General features: G+C 48.7%; 1 protein-coding gene across 4 annotated transcripts in view; it reads right to left on the minus strand.

Annotated features, from left to right (window-relative positions):
* Positions 1 to 20,212, minus strand: part of IGDCC4 (immunoglobulin superfamily DCC subclass member 4) — a 95,203-nt gene that overhangs the window by 39,278 nt on the left and 35,713 nt on the right. For 2 of the 4 annotated variants that reach the window (XM_032122866.1, XM_032122867.1), the window contains exons 2-5: positions 18,787 to 19,116; positions 11,854 to 11,995; positions 9,886 to 9,993; positions 6,839 to 6,972 (exon numbers count right to left, since the gene is read on the minus strand). In XM_032122866.1, coding sequence (XP_031978757.1) covers positions 6,839 to 6,972; positions 9,886 to 9,993; positions 11,854 to 11,995; positions 18,787 to 19,116 — 714 coding nt within the window. The remainder of the gene's footprint in view (positions 1 to 6,838; positions 6,973 to 9,885; positions 9,994 to 11,853; positions 11,996 to 18,786; positions 19,117 to 20,212) is intronic. The other 2 variants (XM_032122868.1, XM_032122869.1) reach the window with 1 other exon arrangement.

A 20,212-nucleotide genomic window follows, 5' to 3' on the forward strand; every position in this document is an offset into this window, starting at 1 on the left:
GGCAAAAACATCTCTGTTACTGAAGGCAAACTCCCGGCTGTGTTCTGAGTGATCCCTGGCATCCAAGATATCCAAGCGAGGGCTTAGAGCAGCACAGCTCTGCTCCTGACTCAGCCTCCCCTGTGACCCAGGCCCATTCCTCCTATTCCTGTTCCTTAGCACCCTCCAGGCCTGTAGCTACTGGTGGGTCTTAGAGACAGAGACAAGGTTGCTCCGTATGTCTATCCCACAACGAAAGTAATGGGATTAGACACCACCATGAGCTTTGCTATGCCTTCAGACCCTTCCAACATACTCCAGCTGCTGGACATTGTCAGTGCCGGAGGGTACTGCCAGCCCTCAGCCTCAGCAGCTGTAACACCAATGATTAATAATTAACAAGTGTCATCAGGAGCCCAACCACATCAACCTTCCTGTCTGCAGCCCACTGCAAGCTGCTGACCTAATTATAGTCTCTACTCCTAGCTGCCTTCAGCCTCCCCATGAAGGCACAGCCTGTCCCACACTCTCTGGGACAGGCCAGGTGTGATCCCTGTAGTGCAGATGTGCTGATGCACCATAGGATTGCACCACCACCAAGGAACTCTGAGAAGAACTGAATGGAGCCTACTGCTTAAACCCTGCTTCAGTCTGAGCCTTACCGAACACCAGCAGACACTTATTTCAGGAAGCCTCAAAAATGCAGCAGACCTGAATTAGTAAGAGATGCATGTGGAGAACACCAGAGGACCACAAACCACAAACCTGAATCCAGACATCCCTAGTCTTCAGGAGCTGGAGGCACAGTAACACACGAGCCTGGCCACATTTGACAGCTCTAAACATCATGCACAGCTACCCTGCATGTGGATTAGACCAGTTTCCCCTCAGGACCTGGAAACAGCTCACCTATTCCCAGCCGTACATCCCTTGTTCTGCTCTATTATCCTTGACACCTCTGTTGCCACTCACTTTGGTGCCATCCCCGGGCTTAGCTGTTGTGCTTAATGGGAGGTGAGGGCTCTGCATTTTGTATCAAACCCTCTGTCACTGTAGGCTGCTGGAGCTGTCAGAAGTGTGGCATATCAGAGCCCCATGGAACTTCACAGACAGCTGAGCTGGAACTCCCCTTGGGCTCCCAGAGTAAGCTGCTGACACTGGAGCTATGAGCAGTTTTCCCTCGGCAACGTGAGGGGTGTGGATGCATGTTGGCCCTGTAGGAACCCCAGCCAAGAAGAGCTGTGTGTCTGGATGGGTGCCTGACGTCTGCACCAGACCTTCACAAGTTTCATCCAATATCTATGGGCTGAATCCTGTTCCACGCGTGCTTCAAACCCACCAGCGTTGCCAGGCTCAGTAAAAGGGAGATGGAGTTAAAGTTTACAGCTTGTTAGGCAGAAGGTCACTTCTAGCTTTAAAGATCTATTTATTAAGCATGAAATGTTGTGTATCCCCTCCTTGATCTTGCCATCCTCTGAATTCACACTTACCATGGCTTGCTTAGCACCTTCTGCCACAGGCAGGAGCAACAGCATTTTACAGAATCCATCAGATGCATTATGCAAACAGCTTCAGATACCTGCTTCCCAGGAAACCAGAGCTGTGAAACACTTGTAAACAGAGTCCTCATGGCTGAGCTTTTGGGATGTCAAGTGGAGAGCAGTTCCCTGCTTAACTGCTGGTGATGTGAGAGACCAGAGGGCAAAGAAAAACGGGATGCTAAAAGGAGAGAGCAGAAAGTGACAGTTCTGTGTCCAGTACAGGAGGCACACGGAATAGGAACATGGCATTTGCAGGCCAGAACTGTCTCCTTCTCCAGAGGTGGTGCATCACTTCCTGGTTATACCAACAACTCACAGCAAAAATGCAAAACAAAACAAACAAAACAAAAAAAAAAGCCCCACAATTTCTCTCCCTACATGTTCCAATGACTCTTGCCTCCCAGAAGAAGCATGCCATGCCCATACACAGCTGTGGATAGCTTTGCCCTCACAACCCCACAGGGCCCTGCTGCCCCTGCAATGGGTTCCTGCCAGAGGAAGACCACCCCAATCCAGGTGGGACCATCCCTCTAACACTGCCCTTCTCCTGATGGCAGCACACACGGGATCAACACCCAACTGAGGTCAAGGAGGTCAGCCCAGAGCAGCACTGACCCAAATCCAAAGTTCCCTGTCCCCTGGCCGCCCAGCACCTGTGTCGGAAGCTGCAAGGGGAGCAGAGCATGTGGCCAGGGCTCAGGCTGAGCGCCAAGCCAGCATCCAGCACGTCATTCACACATGCAGGGACTGAAAATCCACTTGTGGTAACAGCACGTCTGTTTTTGCAAGGTGGTGGCCAACTGCGACTGTTGCTCACTTCATCACCACCTTCCCCTCCATCCCTAAAGCTCATCCCAGTCAAGAGCTGTATTTTCCCACAGCCCTTTGGAGCAGGAATCACCCCTGTCCCAGGCTCTCCCTTGGTACCTGCAAGGCACTACAATACAAACACTAAAAGAACAAAAAACCTGAAGGTGCTTCAGCTGCCTCCAAGCTCTGTCCCTGTTATCACATTCATAAAAATATTTGGCTGAAAAATCACTTTCCTGGGACACTGCTGCAGCAAGCCGCTACAACTGTCAGCGTAAATGATGTTCTGCCAACGGCAACCTCGCAGTGTCATCTCTAATAACACGGCACTAAATCCCAGCTTGTGGGGGATGTGGTTAGCTGCTGGGAGACCCCTCCTGTGGCTTGCTCAGCCCAGACCTCCACCCATCACCCTGCTCTGTTCTCCAGTTCCTGCATTATTGCAGCACAGTGAGATTCTGATTCTTGCCAGCCTGCTTTGAGGCAAAGGTTTTTCCCATACATGTTACAGCAGTCACGGCCACCTCACATGCACAGACCAGGAACAGGGTGCAGAGGGCACAAGGAAGAGGAATCTCACACCCACACTGAGATACATGTCCACACCTCTCTCTGTATGTGCCCCTCCACGACCTCCAGCACCAAATGCCCATAATCACTTTCCAGACTGACCCATCCCTTCCAAAGGGCAACTCCAATGTTATTTATTACATTATCCCTATTTACAGAAATTAAAACTTTGAGGAACTGATTCTCCTCAGCAGCCCAACAACAGAGAGGGAGAGAGAACCCAGGAGTCCTGGCTCCCAGGACTGTGCTTTGACAATTCTTCTGCAATACCCACTAAATATGAAAAGACACAAACACTGAGATCTACACGAAGGAGCTCTGGGGTCAGGATCTCAAACTTGTTTCTCCCACCCCAGTGGAAGAAAACTCTATTTTATTCTAAAATTGCCAAGATGTCTAACTTTCTTTAGGTCACTTAGGGAACACCACACTGCTTATACATAGTCAAAGGGATTAAAAAATAAGGAGGAACGTAAACTTTTTCAAGATTGCCAATGCTTTGCAAGTAAAACTAATAGGATGAATTACAGGGAAGTGAAATTTGGGTTAGCTGTGGAGAAGAGATATCCCAGCATTCATTCAATGGGGAAGATGCAGTGGAAATTAGGGGGAGCCACACTCCTTGTGACATTTAAAAACAGAATAGATCAAATCCTTGCAAAAGTTTACTGTTCTTGCAGCAGCACAGCTTCTGACTGCTATTTGTGCTACATTGTGCCAGTTGAGGGGCAAACACACAGCAAGAGGGAGTCCCTATTCCCATGAAAACACACAAAGAGCAAGCAGGCGCATGACATGGAGGGGGAAAGCGAAGTGACAGGCAAAGTGACCTGCTGAGACCACACGTCATGTTCCCCAAGCCCTTCTGCTACTCTTCTTTAAAAGCTGCTTTATGAAGCATGGCAACGTGCCCATGTATATGTCAAGAACCTGGGAACATGACCAGGACACATAAGGAATTAGTTCTCTATCTACAAGTTCAGGGTAGGGCTCCAGAGCCTGCTCCCAGAAGAAGAAGCGACAAGAAACAAGACACAGCTGACCCCAAGGAAAGGCAGCACACACAGCTGGAGCCTAGGAAAAGCATCCCACAGCCAGCTCCTAATGACCTTTCTGGCAGAGAGAGCCGCAGCGTTCATTCATCACCTGTCCAGGTGAGGGCTGAAGGGACAGTGCTGCCAGATGTGTTTGGCACTCCGTCCGCTGGGGAGCAGCGGAGATCCAATGGGAAAATCCAAACTACCCCTATTTCAGCAGCAGGCTCTGTTTCAGAGCTGCGTGACTGTATCCTGCTGTCCCGTCTGCTCTTTTCCCTTCCAGCTCCAAATGCCACTTCCCCAGGGAAGGCCTGGAAATTTGCACCATGAAGTCTGCACAGCCAAAACATCTGCAGCCCCGCTGCTCCCTGCCCTGCCTGGGATGGCCAGCATGTGCTCAGCCACAGACACACAGCACAGCTGGAATTCCCCCCAGGATGGGGAAGTCACACTGTCCAGGGAAACAACACTTCTGGGGTTTTTAGGTCGTGCAGATATGACAGAAAGGGGTCACATTAATCGTTTGTTTTACTTGGAAAAGGCCTTTAATAAGGGAGATGGAACTATTCCCAGCCATGGTATCAGGAACAGGGGAGAGAGCGGGAAGGAACAGGACAACTGGGCAGAAGAGCTATAGGGAAACAGATTCTTCTGCTATGCACAGCCCATTCAAATCCAGCCCTGTCTGGAAGGCAGAGGCATGAACATGAAAAGTTCCCAGGCCTGATCCTTGGAAGCATTTGCATTATCACCAGCAAGACCCCAAAATCTGCCAGGAGCACAGCCTCTACCATCATAACACAGCACTGCCAGTGGGACAGTGGGTAAGGAGACACGAGGTCCCACTGCACAAATCTTTTCCAGGGGTCCTGGAAGTACAGTGGGACTGAAAAGCTGGACTGTCACCTTATCTTGGCACAAAGGAGTCCCTAGCCAGGAGCAGGGAGGGAAGAAGCAGTTTAGTTGCTTCTGTCTGCAGACACATAGGAGTTTGGTCCCTGAAATTTCCAAATAAGCAACAATAAATAACTCTATTTCAGACTATTGTTCTTTTGTTGTCTGTTTTTCAGTTTGTTTTGGTTTTTTTTCCTAGAATTCTTTGTTTTGGTTTAGTTTGGTTTTATTTCTCATAATTAGGAAAGCATTTCTGCCTGACCAGTTCACGTCAACTATTATCAGCTGCTTCTGAACAGGGAGGAAAAGACTCCTCAAGCCAGTCCAGGCATCAAAAAATGTGCCCTGATGGTGAAGTGCTGAAACAAAAAAGGATCAATACCATGCCAGTCACTCGTGGAGGAGTTTGCAGCCTGCACAGGTCACTGCAGTTTCCCATCTGTCTCAGAGATATTCTCCCCAATTATAAAAAACCCCAGAGATTTAACAGGCATGTTTTTCATCACTATCAGCTCAATCTGGTGAAAAACTCAACCTCACATATTTGTTTTAGCAGCCAGCGGGTGGTGTGGTGCTGCAGAAGAGAGATTTGGGTGAGAACTCCAGGCAGAAATCTGCTCAGGCCGGCTGGTGCTCCAGAAGGAACTCTTCCCATTTAACCTCTTCCAGTGCCTCCATTTGCAAAGCAGATTAAACATTGCAGAGCTACAAGATGCAATTATGCAGAATCAGTTATGATGCCAAGGACATCAAATTCACCTTTGCAGCTTGATCGATATTAGTTATCAATAGCACACCAGACCCAACATGGGAGCTGTCTCTGGAGCGTGGAACTGCCCATAGGAAGCGCTCCCCTCGACTCCGTGCTTCATTAAACACACGGAGGATCTGGCAGGGGCTGGCAATTATATACAGAGCATTCAACCACTCACGAATTCTCTGCAGATTCCACCCAGATTACCTCCACAACATAATCCATTGATCAGAGGTGTGTTCTCAGGCTCCACAGTTAATTACACTCCCTGCTGATGGATGAACAGCAAAGCCATCGCTGGGAAAATACATCGGGAGCAGAATGTCAAGCAACGCAATCCTAAACAAAGACGAAAGGGTCTGGGAAGGATTTCAGAGCTTTCAAGGTTAAAGCTCCCTGCAAGATACACTGGGGTCAGCACAAACAGGAGACAGATGTGGCAGGGGGTCCTGAGAGAATGGACAGCTCAGCCAGACTCCCAGCCCTGGTGAGTTTGTCCACTTGCAGGACAGGGATTATACAAAGCTGGGGAGGCAGCCAGGCGTGCTGGGAAGGATGCTAGAGTCTGGAGACCCCCACTGCACTTATGCTCTCAGCTACATTCTCATGTCCAGACCTGCCCACTGCACTCTTGGCTTACAAAGGAAAATGCACTCAGAGGCTGAGGCCCAGATCAGGAAGCGTAAGACAGCTCACACCCAAAGCCTTGCTCCAAAGGCCTGTATCACCAGGATAAATCCCAGCTGGTGATCTCTGGAGCTCAGCAGAGCACCACCAATATGGACTCAGAACACAAGTCAGATATCACTGTGCTCAACCTCTTCTGGACTGTGCCAGGCAACCTGGGGTAGGCACAGTCCTGCCAGATACTCCAGTCTCCAGCTAGTTCTCTTGCTTGCTTGGGTAGCACATTTGTCTGTACATGCCAAACCTTGCCTGTCTTGCCATCCAAGGCCGCTGCAGAGAACACCACCAACAATGCTGCTGTCCCCAAGGAGCAAACAGGGTGCCTCATCCCTTCTAACAACTCCAGAGCACAAAGGAGTCCTCCCAACTCAGCCTCCTTATTCCATCACAGCGAAGAGAAATCTTTCATAAACACCTTCTCTGCAAGTTTTAACCAAAGCTGGCCACGTGCAGAGCCACACCAGGAGGAGAGAAGGCCACTGGTATTTGAGCACAGCTCTCCACCACACAAGATGATTATATGGCAGACCTGTGCCCAGCCCAAGAGGCTGCTGCCAGCACCTCACCTTTCACCACGCTGAGGGTGGCATCACTGCTGTAGCGCTTTCGGGCGGTGTTGGTTGCCACGCAGTGGTAAATCCCAGCATCGCTCTCCTGCACATCCACGATTTGGAGGACACCATTGGGAAGAGTTATAAACCTGAGTGACCAAAAGGAAGAGTGTGAGACAGGCTATGCATTACCCCACCTATTCATCATCCCAAAGCCCTTTTATCCCTTTCTTTTCTCATGTGCAGGTCCTGGTAATGACAGCAGAATGGGATCAGGGAACCTCTGAGCAACCCAACTGGTGGTTCTCAAAGCAGCAGGTACAGACCTATCCATCACCTTGGAGTCTTCACAATGCAAAAGGTGCTTTTGGGAGACCACACTAACAGGACTTTGCTGACACAAACCAACCAGACAGTACAAACCAACTCCATACACACACGCTTCTACATACACATTTGTACATGTCCCCAGGCATACAGGTGCTTGAGCACACACTACAGCCATTTTCAGCACTTGCTTTTTGCAAAGGTATGGTTGCCACACAAAAAACACATTGCAAAGAAGTCTGAACATCATCTTTTTCTTGCTGCACCTCAGGGTGCAGCAAGGGGGACCAATTGATACACAGCTGCACCTTCATGGGCCAAAGCAGCCACGACACAGCCACCTGAACCTGCACCATTTCTGGGTTGTAGTGATTCCTTTCCTTCTTCCACAAGTTTCTGGCTTTTGCAAGGTGACAAACTCACAGCTGGGCATTCAGTATCCCCTGATTTGCCCATGGGATGCTACTGGGAAACACTTCCACGGAATGAAATGGCTACACTGCTCACACATGAACACAATCCTTGCTGCATTACACTGAACAAAGCACATGATTAGCAATTAGCATAAAAGTAGGAGCAGGCTGTCAGTATCTCCATTTTCTGCCTGGATTCCTAGATGGCAGCCTCTTTATTCTTGAACGAAAGGCGCAAAGCCTACGTGATCCTTTTTAATTATATATGAGATCCATTTTTAATTGCAAGCCTCTATAAACAGAGCTGCTGAGGTTTGACAGGCAGCTCTGGGTTATCAGTCTTCATTATGAAGAGGACACATTCAAAGGCAATTGCTAAGGGGAGGGATAGCAGCTATTCCACAGGAACAGCACAAAGACAAGTTATAACCATTAATGCCAGTCCCGCCATCCACAAAGATCACAGTAAGTCAAACTGTGGTTCTCCAGGTGCTGAGACTGCTGGAGTGCCACGAACGAGGATCATGGAGCCAGGAAGACTTTAACGGATCACTCATCCTGCGTTCAAGCCACGGTCATCAACAGCATGCCTGCTCCTGCAAACATTTATCCTAAATCTGCACTCATGGAAACACCTCCCTTGCCCCAAGCAGTCTGTTCCAGAGACAAATATCCCTGCTGTGAATCTTGCATCGATCCTGGACCACAGCTACTGCAGTTGAGTTCATCATGTCTTGTCCTCTTCACAGCTGATGAAGAAAGAAGAGCTACCAGAGCTCCTCCAGTGACCATTCTGTCTCCACTGGAACAATCCTACAGCCTGATTCACAGACACAGACTGGCTGAAGCTTCCCACGTACACAAACACATGGCTTTACATACCTAAAGCCATGTTCCTGCTACTTACAAAGAGATTTTGCTCAGAATCAAGCTCCAAAAGACCTCAGAGGAGGTGGCACACAAAAGCCCTCATCAGGATGCCTCATCAGAACTCAGGAGAAAGATGACAAATATTTGCATCCTCTCAGCTCCGCGGAGGGAAAGCCTCCCACTGGGATAATATTTATTTTTGTCGTGCATCTGCTATTTGAGTCTGTAATTAATATCAACATATTTCAAACACCAGGCAAGGCATCTCCCAGCCACAAAAAGATGCGTCAGTGATGTATCACAGATTCACTGGGGCTGGGATGGACCTCTGGTCTGTGGCTTTTGTCCTCTCAGAGCAGGGTCACTAGACCAGGGCGTTCAGGACCCAGCTTCTCTTGAGGGCACAAAACAAACCACTGTGTCTCAAAAGAGAGCAGGAGCTGGAAAAAAGGGGGTTGAGTGGGGAAACTTCATCAAAAGAGCTTGAGACAGTCCCTTCAGCACCACTGGTAGAGATCTACTCAGTGCAGTACATCCTGTTGAGAAAACATGGCAGCAGCGAGGACCGCTCTGCTGGGGAAGCAAGGAGGGAAGAAAAGTAGAATTTCTCTATCCACCATTTCTCCCAGCTGCTCACAAAGCCTCCAGCTCTTCAGGGTCCCAGCAGCCCTGGACTAGAAGCCTTCATGCAGCCTTCAAGGGCATTTACTCCATCCCCAGGCTCCCTACAAGGAAATTTGCCTGATGACTCAGAGCAGACAGTTGGCAGAGCTTTTCTTCCACACGAAGGGCAAATCTTCTTGTCTGCTCACCTTCACCAAGGATTAAGCAGGAAACAAAACCTAAAGGACAGACAGACAAAGGCCCTGGAAGCAACAGAAGCGCTGGAACCTTGGCACTCCCAGGAGTTTTGCTGTTGATAGCTGCACTGTCAGGACCTCAGAGAAGACTGCCTCGACGGGGGCGAAACGCAAACCCCCCTGGATTACACTGAAGGACAGCACACTCAGAGCAGGGCCAACTACCACAGCCTCAAAGGCAGCAAGAAGAACAGGGCACACCCACGGAGCTTTTCCCCTCCCTGAGAGCACTGAGGGGCTCAGGGCTGCTCACCAGGGCAGTGTTCAAGAACTGAAATCAAGAGCCACTGCCTCGTGTCCAAACCCTGCAACCCTACAGCTCAGAGGATATTCCAGCATTAACAGCTCTATCCCCTTTCTTACCTTCTCCCCAGTAAATTGCCAGTACACCCTCCCTGCAGCCTTTTGAAGGTGCCTAGGACAGCCCAAAGCACCAGTCCCGAGCACAGTGAGGAATCTGCAGCCCTGTTGTAGGCTCAGTTTGGAAACCATTTTGCTCACAGCTCCAGAGTCCTGTACATGAACATGAGACACATCAAGGCACTCCTGACACAGCACAGAAATAAATGCTACACACAGATAAAACCCTCACTTAGCCAAAATGTGGAAAAATGACCGCAGAGCACGTGGTCTGTAGGTTATGGATTTGCTGTGAAGACGTCCAAAGACCTCCAGTCCCCAGCAAGAGCTCATCTTGTCTCTAGAGAAAATAAACAGCAATTTGGAACCTGATGTGAAACTCAGCCGGCACCTAAATCACAGATTATGCCAAGAGATGTTGCACACACCTCAAAGCAACTGCAATCTAGAGAAATCCTGTGAGCCACCTTTCAGCAGCTGCTGCAGATTTAAGACTGTATTTATTCAGTGTAGTCCAGAGCCAGAACTGCAAAATACTCTGTGCCTTACTCACACATGGAATTTAGATTTTTGTACTGAAGAGGGACAGGAAAGGTATTCTAAAAATATCAATCAGCACTTTGGTACCCTTTGGGTGGTTTAAGTACTTCTTTAAGCTTAGCTTTCAGTACCTTTGAGGTGGCACCATTCTAGAACCTGCACCCAGGGGCAAAGACTGAAAAGAGTACCCAAAGCTAAGAACAACAAAGAAAAGCAGAGGGGAAAGAGGAAAAAGGAGGGGAAAAGAGGGGGGAAAGGAAAAAAAGAGGGGGGAAAAGGGAAAGCAAGGAAAGGGAAAAGCAATGTGAGTTCCACACAATTATTCTAGCCTTCTTAAATCACAAACACTCATGTTAGTAACATTACTCCAAGACTGTATCTCCAGTCCCCAAGCCTGATTTTGCACACCCTTCCAAGCCCGGCTATTCTGGAATATGAAATCATCACCCTGACACCTGCCCAGCCAAAGGGCTGCATTTTCACAGGCTCATCCGAAGTGTGCACAAGAGGCAGCCCACAGTAATCAGGCCAGCCTGAGATCCTATCCTTAGGCATGATGCAGGGAGGATAATAGAAAGCTCTGGTTGGCAGCCAACATTTCCTGGAATTCACTTAATTCCTTTGAAAGCCGGTTATATTAAATCCAACAACAACTAGACAACAACAAAAAAAGCAAATCCTTCTGAAAAAGCATATTAGCTAGAACATGATTTAAAAAGCAAGATCTGCAGCCAGAGATTATGGCCTGGGTTTTACAAGGAAAACAATTTTCAGGCTGCCTGTGATGAAAGCAATCTCTGAGCAAGTAATTTCACAATATCCATCGAGCTGTCTCATTTAAAAAGCCATTGTATCTATGGCACACTTCTCCCTACAATCCCTTCTTTTTTGGTTTTTTCCTTCCTTTTTTATTAATTTTCTTTTCATTACGAAGCAACAGAGTCCTATGAACCTTTAGATGCCACACTCCAGACTCAAGGATATAAGTGGGTAGTCTTATAGAAACAGTCACTGCTGCAAAAGTATTCCTAAACATCCCCCCCACCCCACCCTCTTTTTTTCCTCTTCTGCCACTTGGATTAACTTCCCCAGGTGGGAAACAGCTCCTTCTGCAGAACAGAAGAGGAGTTTTTAAGAACTAAAGGACAATTCAGTCACTGATCCCCTGCAGAAGTGATGTCTACAGACCTCCCACTAAAACCATAACCAAAATCAAAGAAAAACCACATCATGGAGTACAGTCAGGTATGCCCAGGTCAAGAATCCTCACCCCAGGCCCCAATCCCCCAAAGAATTCTGTGTCATTTCACACAAGGGGACAAGCCAAAGCAGTCCATGCCTTGCCATGCCCCATCCCAGGCACATACAAGCCCTTGCAGAGTGCAGGTTCTGTGCTGTAATAACTGGCACAATATCAAGGGTTGCTCTTCCTTTGTGGTTTGGATATCTGGGGGAAAGATATTTTATTTAGGTGTTTATGGACTTTTTTTCCTGGGCCTCTTGAATACCTCCTCTTATATGACTTAGTTATCAGGTCCAAACCTGGTCTATCACCTCTCTTGTCATTCTACCATTTTATAGAATGACTTCCACATCCTAAATGGTCAGGTTTTGCTTTGCTCTTTTTCAAGCTGGCCCAGGAAAGCAATCTGGGAATCACCTGGATTCTGCTGGAACAGCTTCATGGTCCTTCTCCCAGGTGATGACAGGGGAGGGCAGCCCCTCGATCCGGCACTCAAACCGGGCCATGCCATTTTCTTCCACTGTCTGCGACTCCGGCTGCTGGAAAAAGCGTGATAATGCTGGGGAAAGAAGAAGGGAAGAAAAGTTAATAACTCAGTGTTTCTGCTGAGAAATGCAAACCTGTTACGACGTATGAGCTAAGAGAAAGGCTTTTCTCTCCTGAATATAGCCTGAAATGTAACTCCTCCCTTTCCTGTGCCCCTACAGACCCTCAGCAGCCCTAACAACAGTAACTGAAAGGTTTCAATGTGCAACTTTGCTTCTTGCCTCATTTTCTCCCTTAAGGCAACAGTGTGAGAGAAAGACAGGCAATTAGGTGGTTTCACCAGTTACCTTCCTAAATTGCTTCCTTGTCTGTTCACTCGCTCCATTTGGGAAGGACACAGAATGAGAAACAGAGGGGAAATGCCACAACCCCAGAGATGAGAGTTTCCCCCTTGCCTCACAGCATTCCTGCAGCCACAGGAAACTAAAACAAGGCAAGAGGAAGAACAAGCCGGATGTCAAGCTCCTTACACAAATCAACTGCCCACAGGCTGGCAGTGCTGGAGACCAGAGGCAGAGCCCATAAGAGTTTTGACCCACCCTCTCCTACCTGCAAAAACCAACTTCATCCTACTCAACCAGATGGGAGGCAGCCAAGGGGATCCAGACACCTTGCTAAGAGGAGGGTGGATTTCATACATGCCAGGACACTTGTTTGCTTTCCAACGGTCACCTCTCTCTATATGTGTCCTTCCATAGTAAAGAGGCTGAACTTGTTTTGGAGATAAAACACTAAGGTTTGGAATCACTCTTGGACCGCAATGCACAGCTGCCTCATCTTCCTCCCCTTCCACGCACACAGCAAAACCCGGCAGCAGAAATCCTCCCCCGGGGCTGTCAGCATCTGTCCTATCAACAGCATAACCGGAAGGCATCTCAGTCACACAGTGGAGTTTTGAATATTCATGCAGGCTCCTGGATGGGGGCAGAAAGCCTGTACTCTTTTCCACCAGAAAAACCGGCTTCTGCTTTATCCATCTCTGTTAAACTGCCTTTGCTGTGAAACCCACCCTGCCGGACAAATCCATCTAACAATGCTGTAACACAAGTGCCAGAAACCCCAAACGTGGCACAATGAACATGAATTTCAGCCAAAAAACACACTTGAATGCTGGGCCGAGCATAGCACTGTGCTCAGAAAGACCCCAAGTGACCTCCTGGCCCTCCAGCACAATATGTGCTTGTCTCACCACCGCTTTCCAAGAACATCCATCATAGCTTTGGATTTTGCAGGACTCCAGACTTGAAGTTTTCTTTCCATCTCTCACACACACAAACATCCATGCACACACATACATGCTTTATTGCAGTGTGAGCTTGAGAAAGTATGTACAGTTTGGAAAATGAAATGCTTTTGCATGACCCATTTTAACCTCGGCATATTCTCAGCTGTCATTAGTGTTTTTCTTTAATTTAAATAGTTATCACATGTTTCAAGCAACTCATTGCTCTCCGCAGCAGCTACAGACCAAATTCTCCCACCAGCTGTCCGCCACATTTAGTTTTCCAATTCAATACAAATGGAATGAAAAATGTTTTCCTGGAAAAATTTGAAAAATACATTAATATGTAAGACCTTAATTCAGCCAACTGCTTTAGTATTCTCAAATACACACTGCAGACCACTTTAACACAGTAATTTCTACAGATTACAAAACCTTTTAAGTTCACGTTAATAAAACTTGCTGAACCCAAGAGTTTAAAAGAAAATCCATCAAATGCCAGTGCATATTCAGGATGGCACCATCAAAACAATGTTCTCCTGGCAGCAGATATCCTTAATCCTCTTTCCCATTATTCTCTTCTCATCCTACAGGTGAAAATGAGAATATTTTGGCAGGCTCTGGAGGGTCATGTACCCAGGAAGATCATGATGGGAGGCAGGAATCCTTCTGAAAAGATGAAATCTGTTGGCATTTCTGCTTCCTCCACTTCATGCTGGGTCACCTGTCTCTCTGCTGTTCATTATTAAGTGGCATCATCTTGGTGTACAAAAAGTGACAGAGCCTCCTGGGTTCCCTGGGTTACCAGGCAATAACCTATCCTGGTTATTCCTGGCTTTCACTTGCCAGACCTGGTCCTGCAAGCTTGAAATTCCCAGTTGAGAACCAAATCCTGCCCTTCACCTTAAGCCAGCCCCATCTACCCACCGTGCTGGAACGGCTCAAGCAAAGAGCCAAGAAATGCACCCCTGACAGAGCCTCATTGGGATGCAGAGGAGTGTGACCAAACAGCGATCCTGATTAGTGAGTGCAGTGTCCCTCTCGCTTGGAGCAGCACACAGGAACAGCCACACTTCCCAAGACGAATCACAGCTCCTGGCAGAGCCACGACAGGCCGAGAGCTCCGTGGGTGCCAGGGGTTCAACTCTGGCAATGCCCAGCAAACAGGTTTGTCATTTAGTGCCGTCTCAGAATTCCTGGGGTGGACTTCAGAGGCTGAGCAGCTCCATCATATTCCTTTTACAGCAAGAGGATAGGGATAGTGGGGATAGGGATAGGCTGGAAAAAAACACCTCTGCAAGCTCTGAAAGAAGCAGCCTGCGGCCTCCTCCATGAAGGAGAGGACAGGGAACTTCAACTGGGATCTTTTGAGCACAGAAAGCAACACCAAATCAAAGCAAGAGAAGTGAAAAGGTTTCTTTGATGCAGGACTGAACAAGACCCCTGGATGTCGGCTCTGAAAGGGTCAGGCAGAGACAGACTTGCTGGCTGGGCTCATTGCTACTCCGTAAGCATCTGCATCAGCTTGGGCCAACACCACAGCACGCTCTGATCCCTTGCGTTCCACCTGCCTCATCCCCAGGAGTACCAGGGTGGAATAGATGAGGCAGGACATGTGCAGCACCACTAGTGCAACTCAGAGCTGTGCTGCAAACAGCTGGCGCTGGGAGGAAAAAGAAGCAGGCAGGGGAGGAGAGGACTGGAGAGCAGGTCCTGCCACTCGGACACGCTGCACGGCTGTGTGTGCAGGTCACAGCGAGTGCAGGACAGGCTCCAACACACTGCGCACCCTGGGGCCACAGGATCCTTGGAGGGGCTGTTCTCTTCCCACAAACACGTTCTGATGGAAGGGGCTGCTCCAGAAGTGCTGCTAAGTGAGAGGTTTTCCCATAGGGAGGCAGCGAAAGGAGATGCTTGAGGGGAAAAGGCAAACAAAGATGACACATACTCAACATTATTTTTAACTCCTCAACTAAGGTTTAGCTTGCAAAGCCATCCTGAGCCACAAAACACCTCCCAGCCCCGTTGCACTGATTATCCTGAACACCATAATAGGCCACTCAGTAAAAATTACCTACTGCAGGTGAGGAGGTGAAGAGCATTACAGCAAATTGCCCTCAGCGACAGCCGAAGCACCAAGCTCTGCACCACCAGGAGTGGGGCAGGCAGCTCCCTCCGTGATGACATGTTAAACCCAGCTGGAGCCAAGCCGTGTGTGCCAAGGCTTTTAGCCCTGAGCCCAGGGGTGACTGCAGGACGGTGGAACACAGCACCCTCCCCCCTCTCCCAGCAGCGTGATCCGTGCAGGAGGCTGCAGGCTTGGAAAGGCTGCCAGCCAGCAACACTACACCCCAGGCAGAAAATGCAGTCTATGCAAGGAATTCAGCCTTCTGAAAGGGGCTCACTGCTCTCTCCCACAGTGCTTTGCCCCCAGACTCTCTTCGTGATCATCCTCTTTGTACCTTTTATAATTATTAGGAGGTATTTCCAAGGTGGGGGCAACTTCAGCCCCCACCGAGATCACATACACCACCTAGGCCACCCCTCTATGAATGACTCACCTCTGAACAGGCCAGGGGCGGAAGAGGAACACGCAAAGAAAGTCGTGGGAGCAATTTGCCACGGTCTCCTGGCACGGCGCAGGCAGAGCCAGCGCAGTGCTGTCTGCGGGGCCATATGGCAGCACAGGATTGCTCCTGCTCTCCACAGAAGCCAGCTCCCCACCTACCCAAAACAGCATCTAAAGCCACATCTAAAGTCACGGATGGTACAGAGCCTGTGCATTCATGTGCAGGAGGTATTGCTGCCCAGTCTGGCTCTGCCTACAGTCCCTGGCCTTCACTCACCTATTCCCCTAATTCACAAAATAAATAGGTTAAAATCTATAAAATAAATCCTTAAAGTAAAAACAAATCCTGGTCTGACGTTCCTCAAATCCCAGACACGCAGGGCGCCACAGAGAAGAGACACTGTCCGTGTGGAGAGATGATGATGAGAGATCCTGTGTGTTGATTCCTGCTGTGGCCTGTCCCTCCAGGTGCAGAAACACTCCAAACCTCTCCCTGCTGCTCCCTGCCAGCAGCCACGTGACACTGGCCCATTCCCTTCAGGCACAGCAAACATCTTCATCTGACAGTCAAAATTACTGTAATTTTCTCCAACCTCCCTTGCACAAAATGTTTAAGCTAAATTAAAAGCTTTAACAAATCTTCATCAATGTAGTTATTAACAGGTAGAAAGCTACACCTTCCCACAACTACAGTAACGCCCCTGGTACTTCCATGTGGGAGCATGTGGGGCTCAGGAAAACCTGCAAACCCAATTCATCACCCTGAGCAGCTGCTCATTCAACAGGAGTACTCACACACGAGGCTGGGACCAGACTCATGCCTCCTCGTTTGCCATGGCCACCACTGCCACAAGGTGTGGATGGGGACCATGGCATGGGTCCCTTGGTGGCACACAGAGCGCCAGGGATCACTGGGCAGTGAGCCATATGTTTATCCAGCAAAATGCCAAGAAGCTGAACTCCTGGGCCACAGTGGAAGGATGGAAGTCATCACATTGTCACAGCCTTTACACGCCACCCAACCTCCACCACTCCCACCTTCAAAAGGCCTCCTCCAGCCTCCGGGCTCCCTGCTGCCTGGAGCATCCCCTCCCTCCACTGGGAAGCCAGCAGCCCTTACACAGAGGAGCCAGAGCTGCTCTTGGGGCTTTCAGGGGGGAGAAGTGAACTCCCACAAGCCTGAAACATGGCAGATGACACCACCAGCACCAAAGCAGTGTTGAGCAAGGCAGGTGCTATGAATCCCCAATGCTCCTACTTGCTACTGCAAGACTCAGTGGCACACAGAGAGCCCCACAGCCCTGCATGGGAACCTCATCCCAGGGAAGGAAAGACCCTGCAGGTCAGAAGGACAAGCTCAGGGCAGGAATAACACATCCCACCTGCTGAACAGGTTTTCTTCTACTGCCCCATCCTGATCAGCAGTCCCCAGGGCAATCAGCACAAAGAGTAAGTCCATCCACTCCATCCAGCTTTGGACAGACTGTGTTGAGTGGCAGGGGAAAAAACCCAAGGCTTTAAAATCCTCACTTGCTTCTGCTGAATGCTAATGGAGCAAGCACTTTTGCCCAACCCTCGGAACAAATCGAAGCAAGAGATGCATTTCATTAATCAATTCCCTTGCTGCTCCCCGCTCAGAAATGGGTATATTATGTCAGGTGCATGTGTGTGCCATGGAAGCAGCATTTTCCCCGTGAAGATGGTAATAAAAGGAGACATATGAGTACACACAGGAAAAGAGTTCACTTGAAATTTCCTGTTTCTGGGAGAAACACAGAAGGGGATGGAGAGAGGCATCACCCATGTATGCCTCTCTGGAAAAATCCAGGAGGAGGGAAGGGCAATTTAAGTCAGCCTCCCCGTTTTGAGATGTCTCCACTGTTTTAACTTGTAAGACATCAAACAATAAACCCAGGACCATAAAAGAGACACAGTCCATTGCCACTGTGTAAGAGACACAGCACAAACTTCAACATAAGTCACCCCTAAAAGGGAATAAATATATCCTAACTCAGGCTGTCTGGCACTGAGGCAGAAGCAGCTAAATAAATCCAGCTGGACTAATGACAGCTTTTCTACTCCAGGACTTCCACCTCCTCCAAAGCAATACCTGTGTGCAGGATGTCTGACTGCATGCTAAACATTTTCTGAGCAGAAAAGGAGGACGTGCTGCAAAGGTCAAAGATTTTCCCCTGATCCGGCAAAGCTTCACCAGCAGTTCTGGTTTTATAGCACAGTGCTTACAGACTGAAACACTCACTTGGCCAAACCTAGATGGCCCCGTCTGGGGTACCAGAGCCTAAAAACATCCCATTGTAAAGGGGCTGCCAGGACATTCTCTCTGCACCTTCACCCCCCACAGCTCCCATGGTGTGCTGTGCAGCTGTTTTCAGCAACATTTACACAAGTCACTGTACTAGAGAAAAGTGTTACTGTATTTGTATTATTTTCTAGCCTCAGCTATTTGGTAGGTCAAGGAATCATTTATTTGCACTCACTTAAAATAGCCCCAGGAGTCAACCCTGAATACAAAGGAATTTTATTCTCAAACTCTGTGTGGATATTCAGCAGTTCAGATCTTGGAGTGTCCTTCTTGATCCAAACAAAAACTGCCCTGAAGAACCCTTTCTTTCACCTCTTCCATACAAAGAGATATTCACCTCACAGGCTGTCATAGCCAGACCCCCCAACAGCCACCTCACCAAGCACGGGGTGCTGCACTCAGGGCTCTGAAGTTCTCTGCAAAAACAAGCACTATCTTTTGGAGAGAGGAGGGTCCTGTTTTTAATTCATAGTTGATGGCACTTACCTGGGGGAGTTACACAGGATGTTAACACTGGGATAACAGGAAGACACCACTGCTTATTTGTGGACTATGCCCAATCCCACCTATACACCATTATTACGGTTTTATTTCCCAGACATTTTATCTCAAGCTCCTGGGGACGCAGATTTCTGTATAAATACCAGGAGGAAAAAGAAAGAAAATCAACAAAACCCCCAGAATACTTACTTGAAAATCTGACTGCAGCTGTTTGACTGGTGACAGTCCCTAGGGAGCTGTGAGACACACAGGAGTAATTACCCTCAGCAACAGCCCTCTCGGGATATTTACTGTCCTTTGCCACAGCCTGGGATGAGATGAAGAGCGATCCATTTGGAAGCACGTGGAGATGTTCCTGCTCCACTAATGGAAACCCATTCTTCTTCCATGTGATATTGATCACTTGCTCAACAGGGGTCAGGTTACAGTCCAAAATCACCACCTGGTTTGGCTCCAGTATCACCTTTGCAGGACCAGCACTACAGCTCAGCTCCAGAGAACCCCCTTCCGACAGCCTCCCTGCAAAGAAAAGACAGTGTGCAGTGGGGGTTGCTTTCCTTGATGAATCACATCCCAGTTTTACACAGCGAAGGAACTGTGGCTGGAGGTACCAGGTGAAAACCAGCCCTGTTGGGTGACCAGCACTGCCCGGGACTCCTGTGCTCTGCATTCTCCATCCCCCATCCCTATGGCTGTACAACCTGCACCATTTCTGCCCCAATGGGCCCAGCAGCCACCCCTGTTGTCCACACTTGTTTCCACACTGGATTCAAGCAGAAAGCAGCTGGAAGGAGGTGAAGAGGTGGTAACAGTAAGAGCAAGCACCAAAGATGCAGTAAGGACCCCAATCTGCCATGGCTGCCCTGGCAGGCTCCCCTCTCATCTGCACATCAGAGCCTCCTCCAAGGCTCATCAACCCCCACAAGACAATTAAGTGCAAAGAAAAGTATCCAAGCCCCATGTGGCACGTCAATGCCAATGACCACAACCTAGTTAGAGCAGCTCCCCCTCTTACTGGCAGTAAGAGCTCAAGTCCAGCTGGGAAAGCAGCAACTCCCACTGATGTTCATGTTCTGGGAAATACATTTCAAAGGAAAGACAACAAAAGAACGGTTAAAAACATGACCTGATGTCTCTGAGCATTTTATCCCATATAGGTGAATCCAGAGTGAGGATAGATGGATGCATTTTCCCCACTACAAAAAGGATATTCCAATTGTTTGCAGACAGTACCCAGCACATGCCCTTAGGCAACCTTGCTGCTGCAGCCAGAGGCCAGAGCAGTGACCAGCAACAAGCTCAGCTGAACATCTCAGTCTGGCTGACTTCCAAACCCACGTACTCGAGGGGGGCTCCACCTCTGAAACAATGCTCAGCATTTCCTAAAAGAATATTACCATTAATAAAATGCATTTGCCGTTAGAGTTCTCCAGAGACACTAAGTCAATGTTAGCTGGCAGCACTGCTTCCACACACCAGCAATTTCAATCTCTGCTGCGCTCAAACCATCACCATCCACTCTTTTTATGGCTCCGCTCCAAATTATTTTGTCACTGCTCCAATCAGAAATGTTTCCTGCCTCTATAACAAGTTTATCAACACTGGATATGAACCA

This window comes from Corvus moneduloides, chromosome 13 (genome assembly GCF_009650955.1).
Source record: "Corvus moneduloides isolate bCorMon1 chromosome 13, bCorMon1.pri, whole genome shotgun sequence".
Classification (NCBI taxonomy): Eukaryota; Metazoa; Chordata; class Aves; order Passeriformes; family Corvidae; genus Corvus; species Corvus moneduloides.